General features: G+C 45.0%; 1 protein-coding gene across 2 annotated transcripts; it reads right to left on the bottom strand.

The window, feature by feature from the left end:
* Window positions 1–10,754: 10,754 nt before the first annotated feature.
* Window positions 10,755–14,491, bottom strand: LOC143768905 (microtubule-associated serine/threonine-protein kinase 3-like). 2 transcript variants are annotated; one of them, XM_077257516.1, is made up of 8 exons: window positions 14,392–14,491; window positions 14,159–14,291; window positions 13,847–14,012; window positions 13,138–13,251; window positions 12,948–13,042; window positions 12,529–12,615; window positions 11,234–11,311; window positions 10,755–11,016 (listed from the first exon to the last, which is right to left on the bottom strand). In XM_077257516.1, the coding sequence occupies exons 1-4, from the start codon at window positions 14,469–14,471 to the stop codon at window positions 13,238–13,240; spliced, it is 393 nt and encodes a 130-aa protein (XP_077113631.1). In that variant the 5' UTR covers window positions 14,472–14,491; the 3' UTR covers window positions 10,755–11,016; window positions 11,234–11,311; window positions 12,529–12,615; window positions 12,948–13,042; window positions 13,138–13,237. The 2 variants fall into 2 exon arrangements, with proteins under 2 accessions (XP_077113631.1, XP_077113632.1); XM_077257517.1 differs by lacking the exon at window positions 12,948–13,042.
* Between the last annotated feature and the right edge of the window lie 39 nt (window positions 14,492–14,530).

The following is a 14,530-nucleotide window of genomic DNA, read 5'->3' as shown; positions in this document are numbered from 1 at the left end:
ACCCCTATGTTTCTGTGCGGAACCTATGTGATTTAAATATGTTCATTTGGCTACAGATTCCTTTCCGCTGACTACCTTCATTCTGAGCGGGTGCACCAACTTAACGGGACATTTGGTAGTTAGTCCAGGCTTGCAAGTTCATGCTGGTTAAATGTCTACGCATGCACGTTGTATTTAAATTTAGGGGATTCTTCCCTCTGCTAAAGGTCTTTGAGCATTTCTTACAGATAAGTTTGCACTGATCATTCGGATCTTGGTTAAAAAATTGCCACACTGCACTCTTCCTACTATCGAATACCTTTTCAGGCATTGCACGCTGTGCTACTTTCACCGGATGGCCACGCTGTCCTAAAACTGGTTTTGTTTTTGACACATATTTTTGGCCTGATACAGGCCTGCCAGATGAAAGCTGTTGCGATGTTGATGCCTGCTGCGGCTCATCCTCCTCCGCTTCTGAGCTACTGCCAGCGGCACCCTGTTCCCCCAATGGCTGCCAATCTGGGTCAACAAATGGGTCATCTATCACCTCCTCTTCAATGTCCCTTGCACCTTCCTCTGTGTCACCGTGTAAGGTGCTATAGCGTTCGGGACGGGGCACCATAGTCTCATCAGGGTCAGGTTCTGGCTCAGTACACTGCGAGGTCAATGTTGTGATCTGAGTCAATGGAACAGCATAATAATCTAGCTGTGGCTGCGCATCTGTGCACTCCATGTCCGATTCATCTTGTAAAGGGCTGTAAACTATTTCCCTTTCTCACCCTGGCACGGTATGTGTAAAGAGCTCCATGGAGTAAACTGTAGTTTCGCCTGCCGCATCCTTCACTTTTGGTTTGGGTGAAGGACACAAGGAAGCGACTTGTTCCTGCCCGGGAGCACCCACTGACGACTCGCTGCTTTTAAATTTGGAACTTTCGGAAGAGGAGGCGAAAGAGCTAGAGGCTGAGTCAGCCAGGAAAGCCAAAACTTTTTCCTGCTGCTCCGGCTTTAAAAGCGGTTTTCCTACTCCAAGATAAGGGAGCCTTCGAGGCCTTGTGTAGCCAGACGATGACGCTGGCTCAACAACTCGAGCCTTAGGTGCTATTTTGCTTTTCCCACTACCACCAGATGCTCCACCACCACCACCACCATCATTACCAGCTGGCAATGACCGCCCACGGCCTCTTCCACCAGACTTCCTCATTTTTGGGAAAATGTAACCAAATTAACAACCGTTATATGGTACTGTAAAACATGGTAGAAGGTGTATAAAAAATTGTTGAGAATTTAAATCTCCCTTTTTTTGTGTGGGAGACTGCTGCAAAAAAAAACAGGCCCAGTGTATTACACTACACAGTATAAGTGGCCGAAAGTGGCTGGCAGATATACCACAAGCAGGACTGACGCAGATGTACTTAGTAGCAATATAAATCTCCCTTTTTATGTGTGGGAGACTGCTGGAAAAATCAGGCCCACTGTATTACACTACACAGTTTCAGTGGCAGAAAGTGGCTGGCAGATATACCACAAACAGGACTGACGCAGATGCACTTAGTGGCAATATAAATCTCCCTTTTTATGTGTGGGAGACTGCTGCAAAAAACAGGCCCACTGTATTACACTACACAGCTTCAGTGACAGAAAGTGGCTGGCAGATATACCACAAACAGGACTGACGCAGATGCACTTAGTGGCAATATAAATCTCCCTTTTTATGTGTGGGAGACTGCTGGAAAAATCAGGCCTACTCTATTACACTACACAGCTTCAGTGACAGAAAGTGGCTGGCAGATATACCACAAACAGGACTGACGCAGATGCACTTAGTGGCAATATAAATCTCCCTTTTTATGTGTGGGAAACTGCTGGAAAAATCAGGCCCACTGTATTACACTACACAGCTTCAGTGGCAGAAAGTGGCTGGCAGATATACCACAAACAGGACTGACGCAGATGCACTTAGTGGCAATATAAATCTCCCTTTTTATGTGTGGGAAACTGCTGGAAAAATCAGGCCCACTGTATTACACTACACAGCTTCAGTGGCAGAAAGTGGCTGGCAGATATACCACAAACAGGACTGACGCAGATGCACTTAGTGGCAATATAAATCTCCCTTTTTATGTGTGGGAGACTGCTGGAAAAATCAGGCCCACTGTATTACACTACACAGTTTTAGTGGCAGAAAATGGCTGGAAGATATATATATATATATATATATATATATATATATATATATATATATATATATATATATATATATATATATATATATATAAAAAAAGGGACTGTACTACAATAACAATCTCCCTACAATTATCTCAGGAAAAGTATGGCAGCCAGCAATAAAAAGGACTGCTGCACACAAAATTGTGGACAAATAAACAATAGAACGGTGCAGAAAGGAGCGACAGGACTTTTGCTTTTAAAAAAGCAGTTGGTTTGCACAGCGGCGTATAAACAGCAATGCAGCTATCAGGGAGCCTTATAAGCTACAGAGCTGATGCACAGAAATCTAGCCTCCACTGTCCCTGCAAAGAAAAGGTGGTGTTGGACAGTGGAAATCGCTACAGCACAAGCGGTTTGGGGGTTAATATTTCCTCCCCAACAATATCCCTGCTTCTGACGAAGCTGCAGCAACCTCTCCCTATGCTCAGATCAGCAGAAGTAAGATGGCGATCGGCGTGCACGCCCCTTTATAGCCCCTATGACACCACAGAAAGCAAGCCAATCACTGTCATGCCCTTCTCTAAGATGGTGGGGACCGAGACCTATGTCATCACGCTGCCCACACTCTGCGTCCACCTTCATTGGCTGAGAAATGGCGCTGAAAGCGTCATTCGAAACGCGACTTTGGCGCGAAGATCACCGACAGCATGGCCGATCCCACGCTGGGATCGGGTCGGGTTTCACGAAACCCGACTTTGCCGAAAGTCTGCGATTTTTTTAAAATGTCCGATCCGTTTCGCTCAACCCTAGTCAGGAGGAATTTTGGTCCCCTCCTCTTTGAAGATCATCTCTAAATCATTAAGATTTTGAGGCTGTGCAGTGGTTTATTCAATGCATTTCGGGGTTCTCATGTCCGAATATGATATGTGGTATTTCCTGATGAAGGGGACATGAGAACCCCCGAAGCACATTGAATAAACCACTTTGAATCCTTAAGAATTTCCTGGAATTTATCCCCATGGCAGCGCAGAGCTACCCCTCTGATTCCTACTGAACATATGACGCTATCAGGTCTTGGATCGACTTGTGGATCTGCAGCAGCCACCATTCTTACATGCTTGTATCTCATCCTCAACAGGTAAACAAATTTCATGGTGTATCTACTTTAGTAACGTGGATAAGACTATTGCGCCTTTTTGTTTCCCTTTTTTCTTTCATTTTGTTAGCATTTTAGGAGGTTTAAAAGTGTAGCAGTAGTTTTATATTTTTTCAAGGAAATTTATGAAATTTATTTTTTTAGGGACTTATCCATGTTTGAAGTGCCTTTAGGGGTCCCATATATTGGCAGCAAAGCTTGGCTGGGAACGGAGCTTAATGACCAGAGGTTACCTCTATGATGTCACCCCCCGGCAGGGGTGGATTAAGGGTAGCCAGGGCCCCGGGCTGTTCAGACACTGTGGGCCCCCCCGGTCATGTGACGGGGGGTCATGTGACGGGGGGGTCATGTGACGGGGGGGGGGGGTGGTCATGTGACGGGGAGGTCATATTATACCCGAACCAGATTATTCCAGAAAAATGGCCGGGCCCTACTCTACTGTAACCTATTAAATATTTGTTAAAATCTGCAATATAATTTAGGTATATTTTGACCAATAATATCACATACAAGGAACAAATACCACCGCGCCATGACCAGACCACAAATTACAAACACAGTGATCGAATAATATCACATACAAGGAACAAATACCACTGCACCATGTCAAGACCACATATTACCACCACTTGGTGACCAAATAGCACATTCAAGGGACAAATACCACAACACCATTTCCAGACCACATATTACCACCACATAGTGACTGAATACTACAATACTGATCAGTAATAATAAAAAAAACAAAACACAATACTATCACCATAAGTGCCAGTATTCACAGGAGATCTATACTTAGTATGCAGTGTCTGTGTAGAGGTAATACAGAGATCACTGGTGACATTATACACAGGAGCTCTGTATATAGTATAGTGTATAGTGTCAATGTGTAGGTAACACTGACTCACCAATGACGTCTCTAGGTGAAGTCCTTCATCTTTCATCCAGCACAGACCGCCATCATTTCTTCCAGCCAGGACTCGTTTCTGCAGGAAATAACACAGTTATCTCGAGCTCTGCTTGCAGAACACATTACTTAATTTTTCACAACTTCTACATTACACATGTAGAAAAAAAGGCGACATAGACATAGTATCACTCTGCACAGTAACAGGACCTCCCCCCCCATTTAAAACAGTATACTCAAAAAATAAAATAAATACATCACTGCAGTAATAATATCCCTTAATTAGCCCCTATGGTAATAATATTCCCCACCCTGGCCCCGTGTGTCTCATTCCTGGCTCCAGCCATATGTTCTCCCATCCTGCACTCATGAGTATCCATTCTACACCATATGATCTCCCCATCCTGCCCCATCTGTCTCCATCGTATTCTCCTGCCCCATGATCCAATCCTGCCCCATGTCTTTCATTCTGCCCCATCTCTACATTCTGCCCATGCCTCCAGTCCTGCCACCAGTGTGTCCAGCAATCTGCCCCAGTGTGTCCAGCATATTACCCCCAGTGTGTCCAGCAATCTGCCCCAGTATGTCCAGCATATTGCCCCAGTAACCAGCAATCTGCCCCAGTGTCTCCAGCAATCTGCCCCAGTGTCTGACTCCAGCATATTGCCCCCATACAGTGTGTTCAACAATCTGCCCCAGTATGTCCAGCATATTGCCCCAGTGTGTCCAGCATATTACCACCAGTGTGTCCTGCAATCTGCCCCAGTATGTCCAATTGTCCAGCATTGCCCCCAGTGTGTCCAGCAATCTGCCCCATTGTCTCCAGCATATTACCCCCAGTGTGTCCAGCAATCTGCCCCAGTATGTCCAGCAATCTGCCCCAGTGTCTCTAGCATTGCCCCAGTGTCTCTAGCATTGCCCCAGTGTCTCAAGCAATCTGCCCCAGTGTCTCCAGCAATCTGCCCCAGTGTGTCCTCCAGCATTGCCCCAGTGTCTCCAGCAATCTGCCCCAGTGTGTCCTCCAGCATTGCCCCAGTGTGTCCAGCAATCTGCCCCAGTGTGTCCTCAAGCATTGCCCCAGTGTGTCCTCGAGCATTGCCCCAGTGTGTCCAGCAATCTGCCGCAGTGTCTCCAGCATTGCCCCAGTGTCTCCAGCATTGCCCCAGTGTCTCCAGCAATCTGCCCCAGTGTCTCCAGCAATCTGCCCCAGTGTCTCCAGCAATCTGCCCCAGTGTCTCCAGCAATCTGCCCCAGTGTCTCCAGTGTGTCCAGCAATCTGCCCGTGTCTACAGCATTGCCCCAGTGTCTCCAGCATTGCCCCAGTGTCTCCAGCAATCTGTCCCAGTGTCTCCAGCAATCTGCCCCAGTGTCTCCAGCAATCTGCCCCAGTGTCTCCAGCAATCTGCCCCAGTGTCTCCAGCATAGCCCCCAGTGTGTCCAGCAATCTGCCCCAGTGTCTCCAGCATTGCCCCAGTGTCTACAGCAATCTGCCCCAGTGTCTCCAGCAATCTGCCCCAGTGTCTCCAGCAATCTGCCCCAGTGTCTCCAGCAATCTGCCCCAGTGTCTCCAGCAATCTGTCCCAGTGTCTCCAGCAATCTGCCCCAGTGTCTCCAGCATTGCCCCCAGTGTGTCCAGCAATCTGCCCCAGTGTCTCCAGCAATCTGCCCCAGTGTCTCCAGCAATCTGCCCCAGTGTCTCCAGCAATCTGCCCCAGTGTCTCCAGCATTGCCCCCAGTGTGTCCAGCAATCTGCCCCAGTGTCTCCAGCATTGCCCCAGTGTCTCCAGCAATCTGCCCCAGTGTCTCCAGCAATCTGCCCCAGTGTCTCCAGCAATCTGCCCCAGTGTCTCCAGCAATCTGCCCCAGTGTCTCCAGCAATCTGTCCCAGTGTCTCCAGCATTGCCCCCAATGTGTCCACAGTCCACCGTTAGCTTATAAAAAAAAAAAAGAAAAAACAAAAACAAACAGTCTCCTCACCTTACCAGCGCTCCATGCGGCGAGCTCCCTCCAGCCGCGCACACGTCGCCGGCGACTGACAATGACGTCAGACGCCGGCGACGCGTGAGCTGCGGCCGACTTCAGCTGCCAGCCTCCAATTGGCTGGCTGGCGGCTGTTGTTAACTATTGAGGTGCGGGCGAGCGCCCGCACCTCAATAGGAAAGCGCCGCAGCGCCGGAAGGGGCCCGGTGAGCAGATGAGAAGGGGCCCGATGCGGACCCCCTCTCTCTGCCCACCGGGTCCGGGGGGCGGGCCGGGCAATCAGTCACACTCCGGCGGATTATCAGAGGGTCAATCTGCGGTGGCCCAGGGCCCCCCCAAGCCACTGGGCCCTGGGCTACCGCCCATATTGACCCTCTGATAATCCGCCCCTGCCCCCTGATCATTGACGGTGCATTCCCAGCAGCTCATTCACCAGCATTCTGTAATGCTGTAGATAAGCCGCCAATGTTACCTGAAAGAGGAGAAAAAGACGTTTGATTATACTCACCCAGGGGCGGTCCCGCTGCGGTCCGGTCGGATGGGTGTCTCCGGTCCGCTCCGGCGCCTCCCATCTTCGTTCCATGACGTCCTCTTCGGGTCTTTACGCCGCGGCTCCGGCGCAGGCGTACTTTGTCTGCCCTGTTGAGGGCTGAGCAAAGTACTGCAGTGCGCAGGCGCCGGGCCTCTCTGACCTTTCCGGCGCCTGCGCACTGCAGTACTTTGCCCTCAACAGGGCAGACAAAGTACACCTGCGCCGGAGCCGCAGCGTAAATACCCGAAGAGGACGTCATGGAACGAAGATAGGAGGCGCCGGACCGGACCTGAGACACCCATCGGACCGGACCGCAGCGGGACCGCCCCTGGGTGAGTATAATCTAACGTCTTTTTCTCCTCTTTCAGGTATCATCGGCGGCTTATCTATAGCATTACAGAATGCTGTAGATAAGCCCCTGATGCCGGTGAGCTTACCTCACCAGCGATTTTGGGGGTGACAGGTTCCCTTTAATTAAGATTATTAAAGATGTCTGTGTCATCTTTTTCAAATAAAGGACTTTATTCTGGCTGTGTCTTTATTTACTATGCAACTATAGGATTAGCAATGGATAGGTGTCTTATAGACGCTTCTCCATTACTAAGCCGTGGGCTTGATGTCACCGGTGACATCAACCCCACAACTATTACCAATCTTGCCACCGCTACAGAGCAAGTGGGAAGAGCCGGATGAAGTGCCAGAACTGGCGCGTCTAATAGATGTGCCTTTTTTGGGCAGCTGCGGGCTGCTATTTTTAGGCTGGGGGGGTCAATATCCATGGCCTCTTACCAGCCTGAGAATACTAGCCATCAGCTGTGAGCTTTAGCAAGGCTGGTTGTCAAAAATGGGGGGTCCCCATGCCGTTTTTAAAATTATTTATTTAAATATTTAAAAAATATGGCGTGGGGACCCCTCTATTCTTGATATCCAACCTTGCGGAAGCTGACAGATGTGGGTTGCAGCCCCCATCTGTGAGTTTTTTCTGGCTGGTTATCAAAAATAGTGGGAAACCACAACATTTTTTTTCAATTACTGTATTTATTTACAGCACAGGAGCGGCAGATGAATACTCCAAACCGCCACTCCTGCTGTCATTGTTATTAGCAGCAGCAAGGTAGGCTGATGGGAGTAATTGTCCCATCAGCCACCGGCTGCTGTCTCTTTTATTACTTAAATGTAACTCTCACCGTTCAATCCTGCTCGCACCAATCGTCGGCAAAGCAGGAGAGAATGATGAGAGCCGTGTTCAGCACCCGCCGCCGGGGAACAGCTCTTACTGTAATGCTTCTTCCCTTGCGTCCGTCCTTGTGGTACTGATGCAGCACACACATGCCAGACGTGTGCAGCAAGTATTACACACAAGGGACACTGACATCTCTGGTACTGGCTGTAAATATCAGGACGTGTGAAAGAGGCCTTATAGAGGGTTTTTATGTTTGGCACCTGTCACACACTAAAAGACGGTTTTTATTGCAAAAAATAGTTTTTGCATCACCATATTTTGAGAGCTATAATTTTTCCATATTTTGGCCCACAGAGTCATGAGGTCTTGTTTTTTGCAGGACGAGATGACGTTTTTATTGGTACCATTTTTGAGCACATGACATTTTTTGATCGCTTTCTATTACGATTTTTGGGAGGCAGAATGAACAAAAAACCAGCAATTCATGAATTTCTTTTGTGGGGAACGTTTATACCGTTCAATGTGTGGTAAAATTGATAAAGCAGTTTTATTCTTCGGGTCAGTACGATTACAGCAATACCTCATTTATATTTTTTTATGTCTTGGTGCTTTTATACAATAAAAACTATTTTATATAAAATAATTATTTTTGCATCCCTTTATTCTGAGAGCTATAGCTTTTTATTTTTCCACTGATGGAGCTGTATGGCAGCTCGTTTTTTGCAGGACAAGATGATATTTTCAGCGGTACCATGTTTATATCCGTCTTTTTGATCGCGTTATTCCACTTTTTGATCGGCAGTATGATGATAAAGCATTGTTTTTTCCCTTGGTTTTTATTTTTATTTTTTATGGTGTTCACTACAGGAGTTAACTAGTGGGACAGTTTTATAGGTCAGGTTGTTGCTGACACTGTGATACCGAATATGTGTACTTTTATTGTTTAGATTTTTTTTCAGTAAAATATTTATTTAGAGATAGAATAAATATTGTTTTTTTAGTATTATTTTTTATTTTTTAAAAATATTTTTACAATTATTTACTTCTTTTTTTTAAAAACTTTTTTCTAGCTTTTTTTCTTTCTCATCGCTTCTATAGTTTGCAAGCCATAGAAGCTGTCAGCGCTGCACTGAGAGGGAGACTTGATGATCATGCACTGTGCATGATCACCAAGTTTCCTAGCTCTGGTGACCCAGATGTCATCATGACGACATTGGGTCAGCATGGCAACGATGGGGAACCAACATCACGACGCGGGGTCTCTGATGCAAAGGCAGAAGTGCTGTCAGCCCCTGTGCCAGCTTCCGGAATGCAGCGATCATGTTCGATCGCAGTATTTCAGGGGTTAAAGTGGCGGGAGCGGTCTGTGACCGCTCTTGGCACCTAGTGCCGGGTGCCAGCTGTCAGAATCAGCTGACACCCGGCGGCAATTGGCCGCGCTCCCCTGAAATCGCAGCCGACCACTCAGATGTACTATTCCGTCCATGGTCACATTGGCCGGGGTCACATTGGCGGAATAGTATGTCAGATGGCAGAAAGGGGTTAAAGCATCTCCAGCCAGAAAACTCTGTAAACTAGGTACTGTCCAATCAGAAAGCTGCAAATTCCTCAAAAACTCTTCAAAACTACTCCAGAATATGTAAAACTCCCTGAAAAAACATTTCCTGAAGCGGTTTCCACTAGAAAACTCGTCATACTTAAGAGCCAAAAAAAAAAGTCTGGCCCCAATTTACCAGTTGTGATTTTAGTAAATCACTTTTCTTTTTTGATTTCTGCTTTTCTCTTATGTTTTGTGTCCAATTCATCAAAGTGTAAGACAAAGAACATGGAAGAGCGCAGCTTGAAAATCACCTGGTGGTTCAATGTTGATATTACAATAAGAGGTGGGGATTAGCCTCTCACCTGAGAGGATTGTGCTCCCCTGCAAAACCTCAGTAGTGGGCGTCTCCGTGTGCTTCTGCTGTGTTGCTCCTGGACCGCTCCTGTGCTTCCTGATCTGGTCACGTGGGCACAAGATCCGGTCACGTGATACCAGTTCACAGGATGTGACGTCACTTCAGGTCCTGTTGCCTGGAGATGTTCTCTATGGCTCCAAGTTGCTCCAGCCACAATCCCTCAAGGGGAATGTAAACGGTTTTTGGAAAAAATGTATATGTGGTCAATTTAATGAGTGCTATGGCTATTGAGCACACTGCAATGAGTTGTTCACCAACTTATTGTAGTGTTTCTATAGCCATAGCGCTCCTTAAATTGACCACATAAATATTTTTTCCAAAAAACAATCAAAATGACATGTAAATCATGAATCTAGAGCAAAATCCCAAATTGTTTTTTAGCGCCAAAAGTTGTTGTTCTTAGAAATGACACAAAAAATGTAGTAAAATAACTGGCATACATAAAATGACTCCAGTGGGGGACTGGAATACAGGGGAGATACATTTGGAGACTTTTTGGGAAATTTGCATTTTATAAATCTGTCTACAACAGGTGAAAAAGCCGCATTGACGTTAAAGTCAGGGAATGAGCTAAACCACAAAGATAACTTGAAAAACTGTGTAAAACGTTTGATGAATTTGTCGCAAAACTCAATTGAGAATAACACCAAAAGTAACATAAATGCAACGATGAATCGGCCCCCTGTGCTCACACAACCTTAAACGGGTCACAATCACTGGTCCTCGTCTCCACTTTTGTTCTGGGTTTTAAGGGATAATGGAAGACATGGAACCGACATTTTGAATATCATTGATATGCCGTAAATGTTAGTAATATTCTATTAAATGCGAAGAAACATTACATATACAACTTTATTTTTTTAATAAGAATTGCATGGAAGAATGAATAGATGTTCTTGGAGGGGCCATTGTCTTCTGCAGTTGTTTCTCTCTGGTCAGAGGGCCACGGGTAGATGGCACAAGTCCTCCCACACAGGTACAGCCATGATGGGGGAGTTGCTGTACTTCCTTCAGGGCGCTACATGTGGAGGTTTTCTTCCTATGAGATGTTTCTTGCGCCACAACGGCAGCCTGCAAAAATGCAGCATCGTCCAATGGTGCGAGCAGCCCTGGAAAATCCACGCTGGCAAGATGATATGACCCGGCGGAAGAAGGAACCTACAAGGGAACATATAAAACTGATGTAAGTAATGGGACTCCATATTGGAGGATACTGGTCTGGGACAGGGCAGTACAGGGATCTTATCCATACAGAGGTACGGGATCATTGTCAGCCATCATACATGTGACAATCCCACCACTGACAGATAACATCTGCTTCACATGAATTCTGCTCACTGACCTCATCCAACATGGAGCCCATTGTCACACTTACCTCTTCTACTTTCCACCTCTTCTACTTTCTCAGTTTTTGGTTTCTTCCTCAGTTTTAATACAGATTTTCTGCTCTTATCTGGAAATTTTTATAAGAAAGTAAGAAAAACATGTTAATTATAAAGTCCTAATACATTAGCTTTCTATCTATATGTAGTAGAACTATCTTATTCTTATCCCTGTAGTCCGGGCTTTCTGGCATTTCACCAGCACAGACTATGGCATATGTACATGACACCACCTGAGGGTTTGGGCATCAGATTGCCCTGTGACCTGATTAATATGAACTCTCCTTGTGCAGAGTGAGATGCCTGATACAGCAAGAAGGAAAGTGAAAATGTTACAGGTCTTCAGGATAAAATCATCTAATTTACTCCAATATTAGACTAAAACTCCATCATTAGAAGGAGTCCACCGACAGGATAAAATCCACCAGGTAGATGTACTTCTGGCATTAAATATCACGTTGGTTGCACAACAAGAAAGGTGTGATATGTCAGATAACAGCAGGACCGGACACATCTCATCTGCTGGGAATCTTCCTGACTGCACACTGCACACCTACATCTACTGGCACTGCATGCGTCATAGAAAGAATGAATGGTCAGCCCCGTGGTGGGAACATCAAGGCATTTACTGGAGAGAGATGCTTTCTGGATGTTCACACTAGATACCATTTTTCCCAATGGAATGAACTTACAAAGGGAACTAATGTTTAATTCCTGGCTCCACAATGTTCCCTTCCATATAATTATCTGATATTCACTGTTACAATAGATGTGCCTTGTTACTGGTTTTGGTTTTGCCTTTTCCCCTCTTGCTATGGATTACACATCATCACTGTGGGTTGCGTTGAGCTGGCTGCGGCTTACATCCGCATGGCATGGCTGACATGTCAGTGTAAGACGTCACAGGCCAGAGGAGCATTGCATGGCCTTTCAGACTCCTCATGCTGGCATGTCACTCTCCACAAGGAGACACGTTACCCCTTAGATCTCTTATTCCTATGGTATTATTTGTAGCATGCCACAGTGATCTCATATAATCAATTACATAAAACCTGAATGTAACTTTAAAAGCATAAAGAGGTTTCATGTGGGCCCATATCAACCAAAGTATTCTGGATCAGTTTGACTCAGGACTGTGTGATCCCTTTTAACGGACACCAAAAAAGAGTGAGAATTTCTACACACTGAAGTACAAAAACGTAGTGAACTTCTGAGGCTCCTCGTAAATATTCACATTGCACTGTTTGGCCATAGGCTATAACAGGATGTGCTATAGACCTGCACATACCTGACTGTGTAGGAGGATGAACGGCTGTCTCTAGCAGTGACATGCTGATTGTCTCCATTAGTCCCAGTAGCAGAAGATTCTTTCTGTCTATTTGGTAGAAGAAAAACAAATAAATTGCATGTAAAAATAATATAAAATGGAAAGACACCAGTCTATGTGGTCAATTATCATAACATGGAGGGGATACCCTGCTCAGGACCCTCTTCTATTAACGGGAATGGAGAACCACTAAATATTATGGCCCACAGTGACTGGAAATAAATAACTGGTCATCAGAGTAATCACAAGCCAGAACCACAGTGATCAGCAATTATGGGGGTGGTGGCTGCTGGATTTGGTGTTGTGTGGTCTTGTGTTTTGTATTTGGTGCTCTGATCACATCATTATTGTGAGGGTTAGTTCTGAAATAATCTACTCACATTTCTGAGTGTTGTGCTCTGTTCTCTATGGGAGAATGCACTGGAGACTCCTTGACATCCTCATTATTCATCACCCTAGTATTGGGGGTACATAGCTAAAACACAGATAAAGATAAAATGTAAAATAATTATCTTTTTGAACAATTTTTTTCATTATAGGTTTTACAGACTTATTGGGTCTCATACTTACATTAACAAGCCTTTGAGAAGATGATACAAAGTTGTGGCTCTCTAGCCAGCCATTTTCCTCACTTGTGTCCCCATCACTTGAGTCCGTATGTTTGTGCCTCTTATTTAAAGCGAGCTACAAAGTGCAAGTAATATCAGAGATTATTAGTATTAAAAAAAAATCACTTACAGTCACCATGTTACCACTAATAATGATGGGAAATTATTATAACATAAAATGAAAGATAAGACAAACAGAAGCTTCCTCCAGATGACGTCTTACTCTACTTACTCTCAAAGTGGCTGGTGTCCACATCTGAAACCAGATGAGGAATATACAGTGGCTTCTGGCTTAGATGGTTGGCAAAGTCTAAGTTACACAGAAGACAATGAGGAAAAGCTGAGAATCTCAGTGCTGATCCACATGAACGTGATCTATAATAACTTATTATTAATAATATTATATTCATTACTTGTCCCAAATCTTTGTGCTGGACTTTTTCTGAGCAGCCCATTTATTATGTTCTGAGCATTGAGTGAAGGAATGATATCGTACAATTGCCAAAATATATTATCTATTAAGAAAGAAAATTTTTTTTTACAGAAAATAAAATCTCTTCATTTATTGTAATATACTTTTGCTTAATACAAGTAACTAAACTAAAGAACCAATCAAAGCAGCTGAAACAAATAGCAAGGACCTGCCATAGAATTCTGTTTACTTTACTTACCCCTGAGAATTCTCTCATTGACTTCAAATATAGAATTCCCACGAAATGGTACAAATCCTAAAATAAATTCATGCAGGATGATTCCTACTGACCACCAGTCAACTGGTCTTCCATAGCCTTTCATACGTAGGACTTCTGGGGCTTTGTAATAAGCGGTGCCAAACATCTGGAAGCCAACAGAAGATGGAGATGAGGATTAATAATTATAATTGTGGCAAATAGCATTAGTGGAAATGTTTTATAGATGAGAAAATATCAGAAGCTGAAATAAAAGAGATCTCTAAAGAATAAGGTCCTGTTAGTAATGCTGACCTCGTCATCACAGAACTCTATGGTGATGTCCTTCATTAGAGCCGTGTAGATGTCAGATGTAGGTCTCATGAGGCCTATTCTTGAAAGCCCAAAATCAGTGACTTTAATATGTCCAGTTGATGTTATCAGCAGACTGTGAAAGAAGAGACGGCGTTAGCCCCAAGTAATAACTCATAGACTGTATAATAAACTCTAAATCTCTCCCCCTGTATTATACTACAGGGGTCACTTACTTCTCAGGCTTCAGGTCTCTGTGCAGCACACCATAGCTATGCAGGTATTCCACTGCGAGAACCGTTTCTGCAATGTACATACGGGCCAAGTTTACAGGTAAAGGACCATTGAGCTTCAAAAGCCGGGCACAGTCTCCTC

This window comes from Ranitomeya variabilis, chromosome 4 (assembly GCF_051348905.1).
Source record: "Ranitomeya variabilis isolate aRanVar5 chromosome 4, aRanVar5.hap1, whole genome shotgun sequence".
NCBI lineage: Eukaryota > Metazoa > Chordata > Amphibia > Anura > Dendrobatidae > Ranitomeya > Ranitomeya variabilis.
Note: the sequence above shows the minus strand (reverse complement) of the source record. Positions and strands in the feature narration are given on the sequence as shown.

Bases quoted from the DNA above. Each gene is read 5' to 3' on its own strand.
- LOC143768905 (XM_077257516.1), bottom strand. From the start codon at position 14,471: ATGTACATTGCAGAAACGGTTCTCGCAGTGGAATACCTGCATAGCTAT. The intron at 14,292-14,391 runs GTAAGTGACCCC...CTTCTTTCACAG, and splicing joins AGAGACCTGAAGCCTGAGAA to TCTGCTGATAACATCAACTG. The intron at 14,013-14,158 runs GTCAGCATTACT...GTTGGCTTCCAG, and splicing joins TAGAGTTCTGTGATGACGAG to ATGTTTGGCACCGCTTATTA.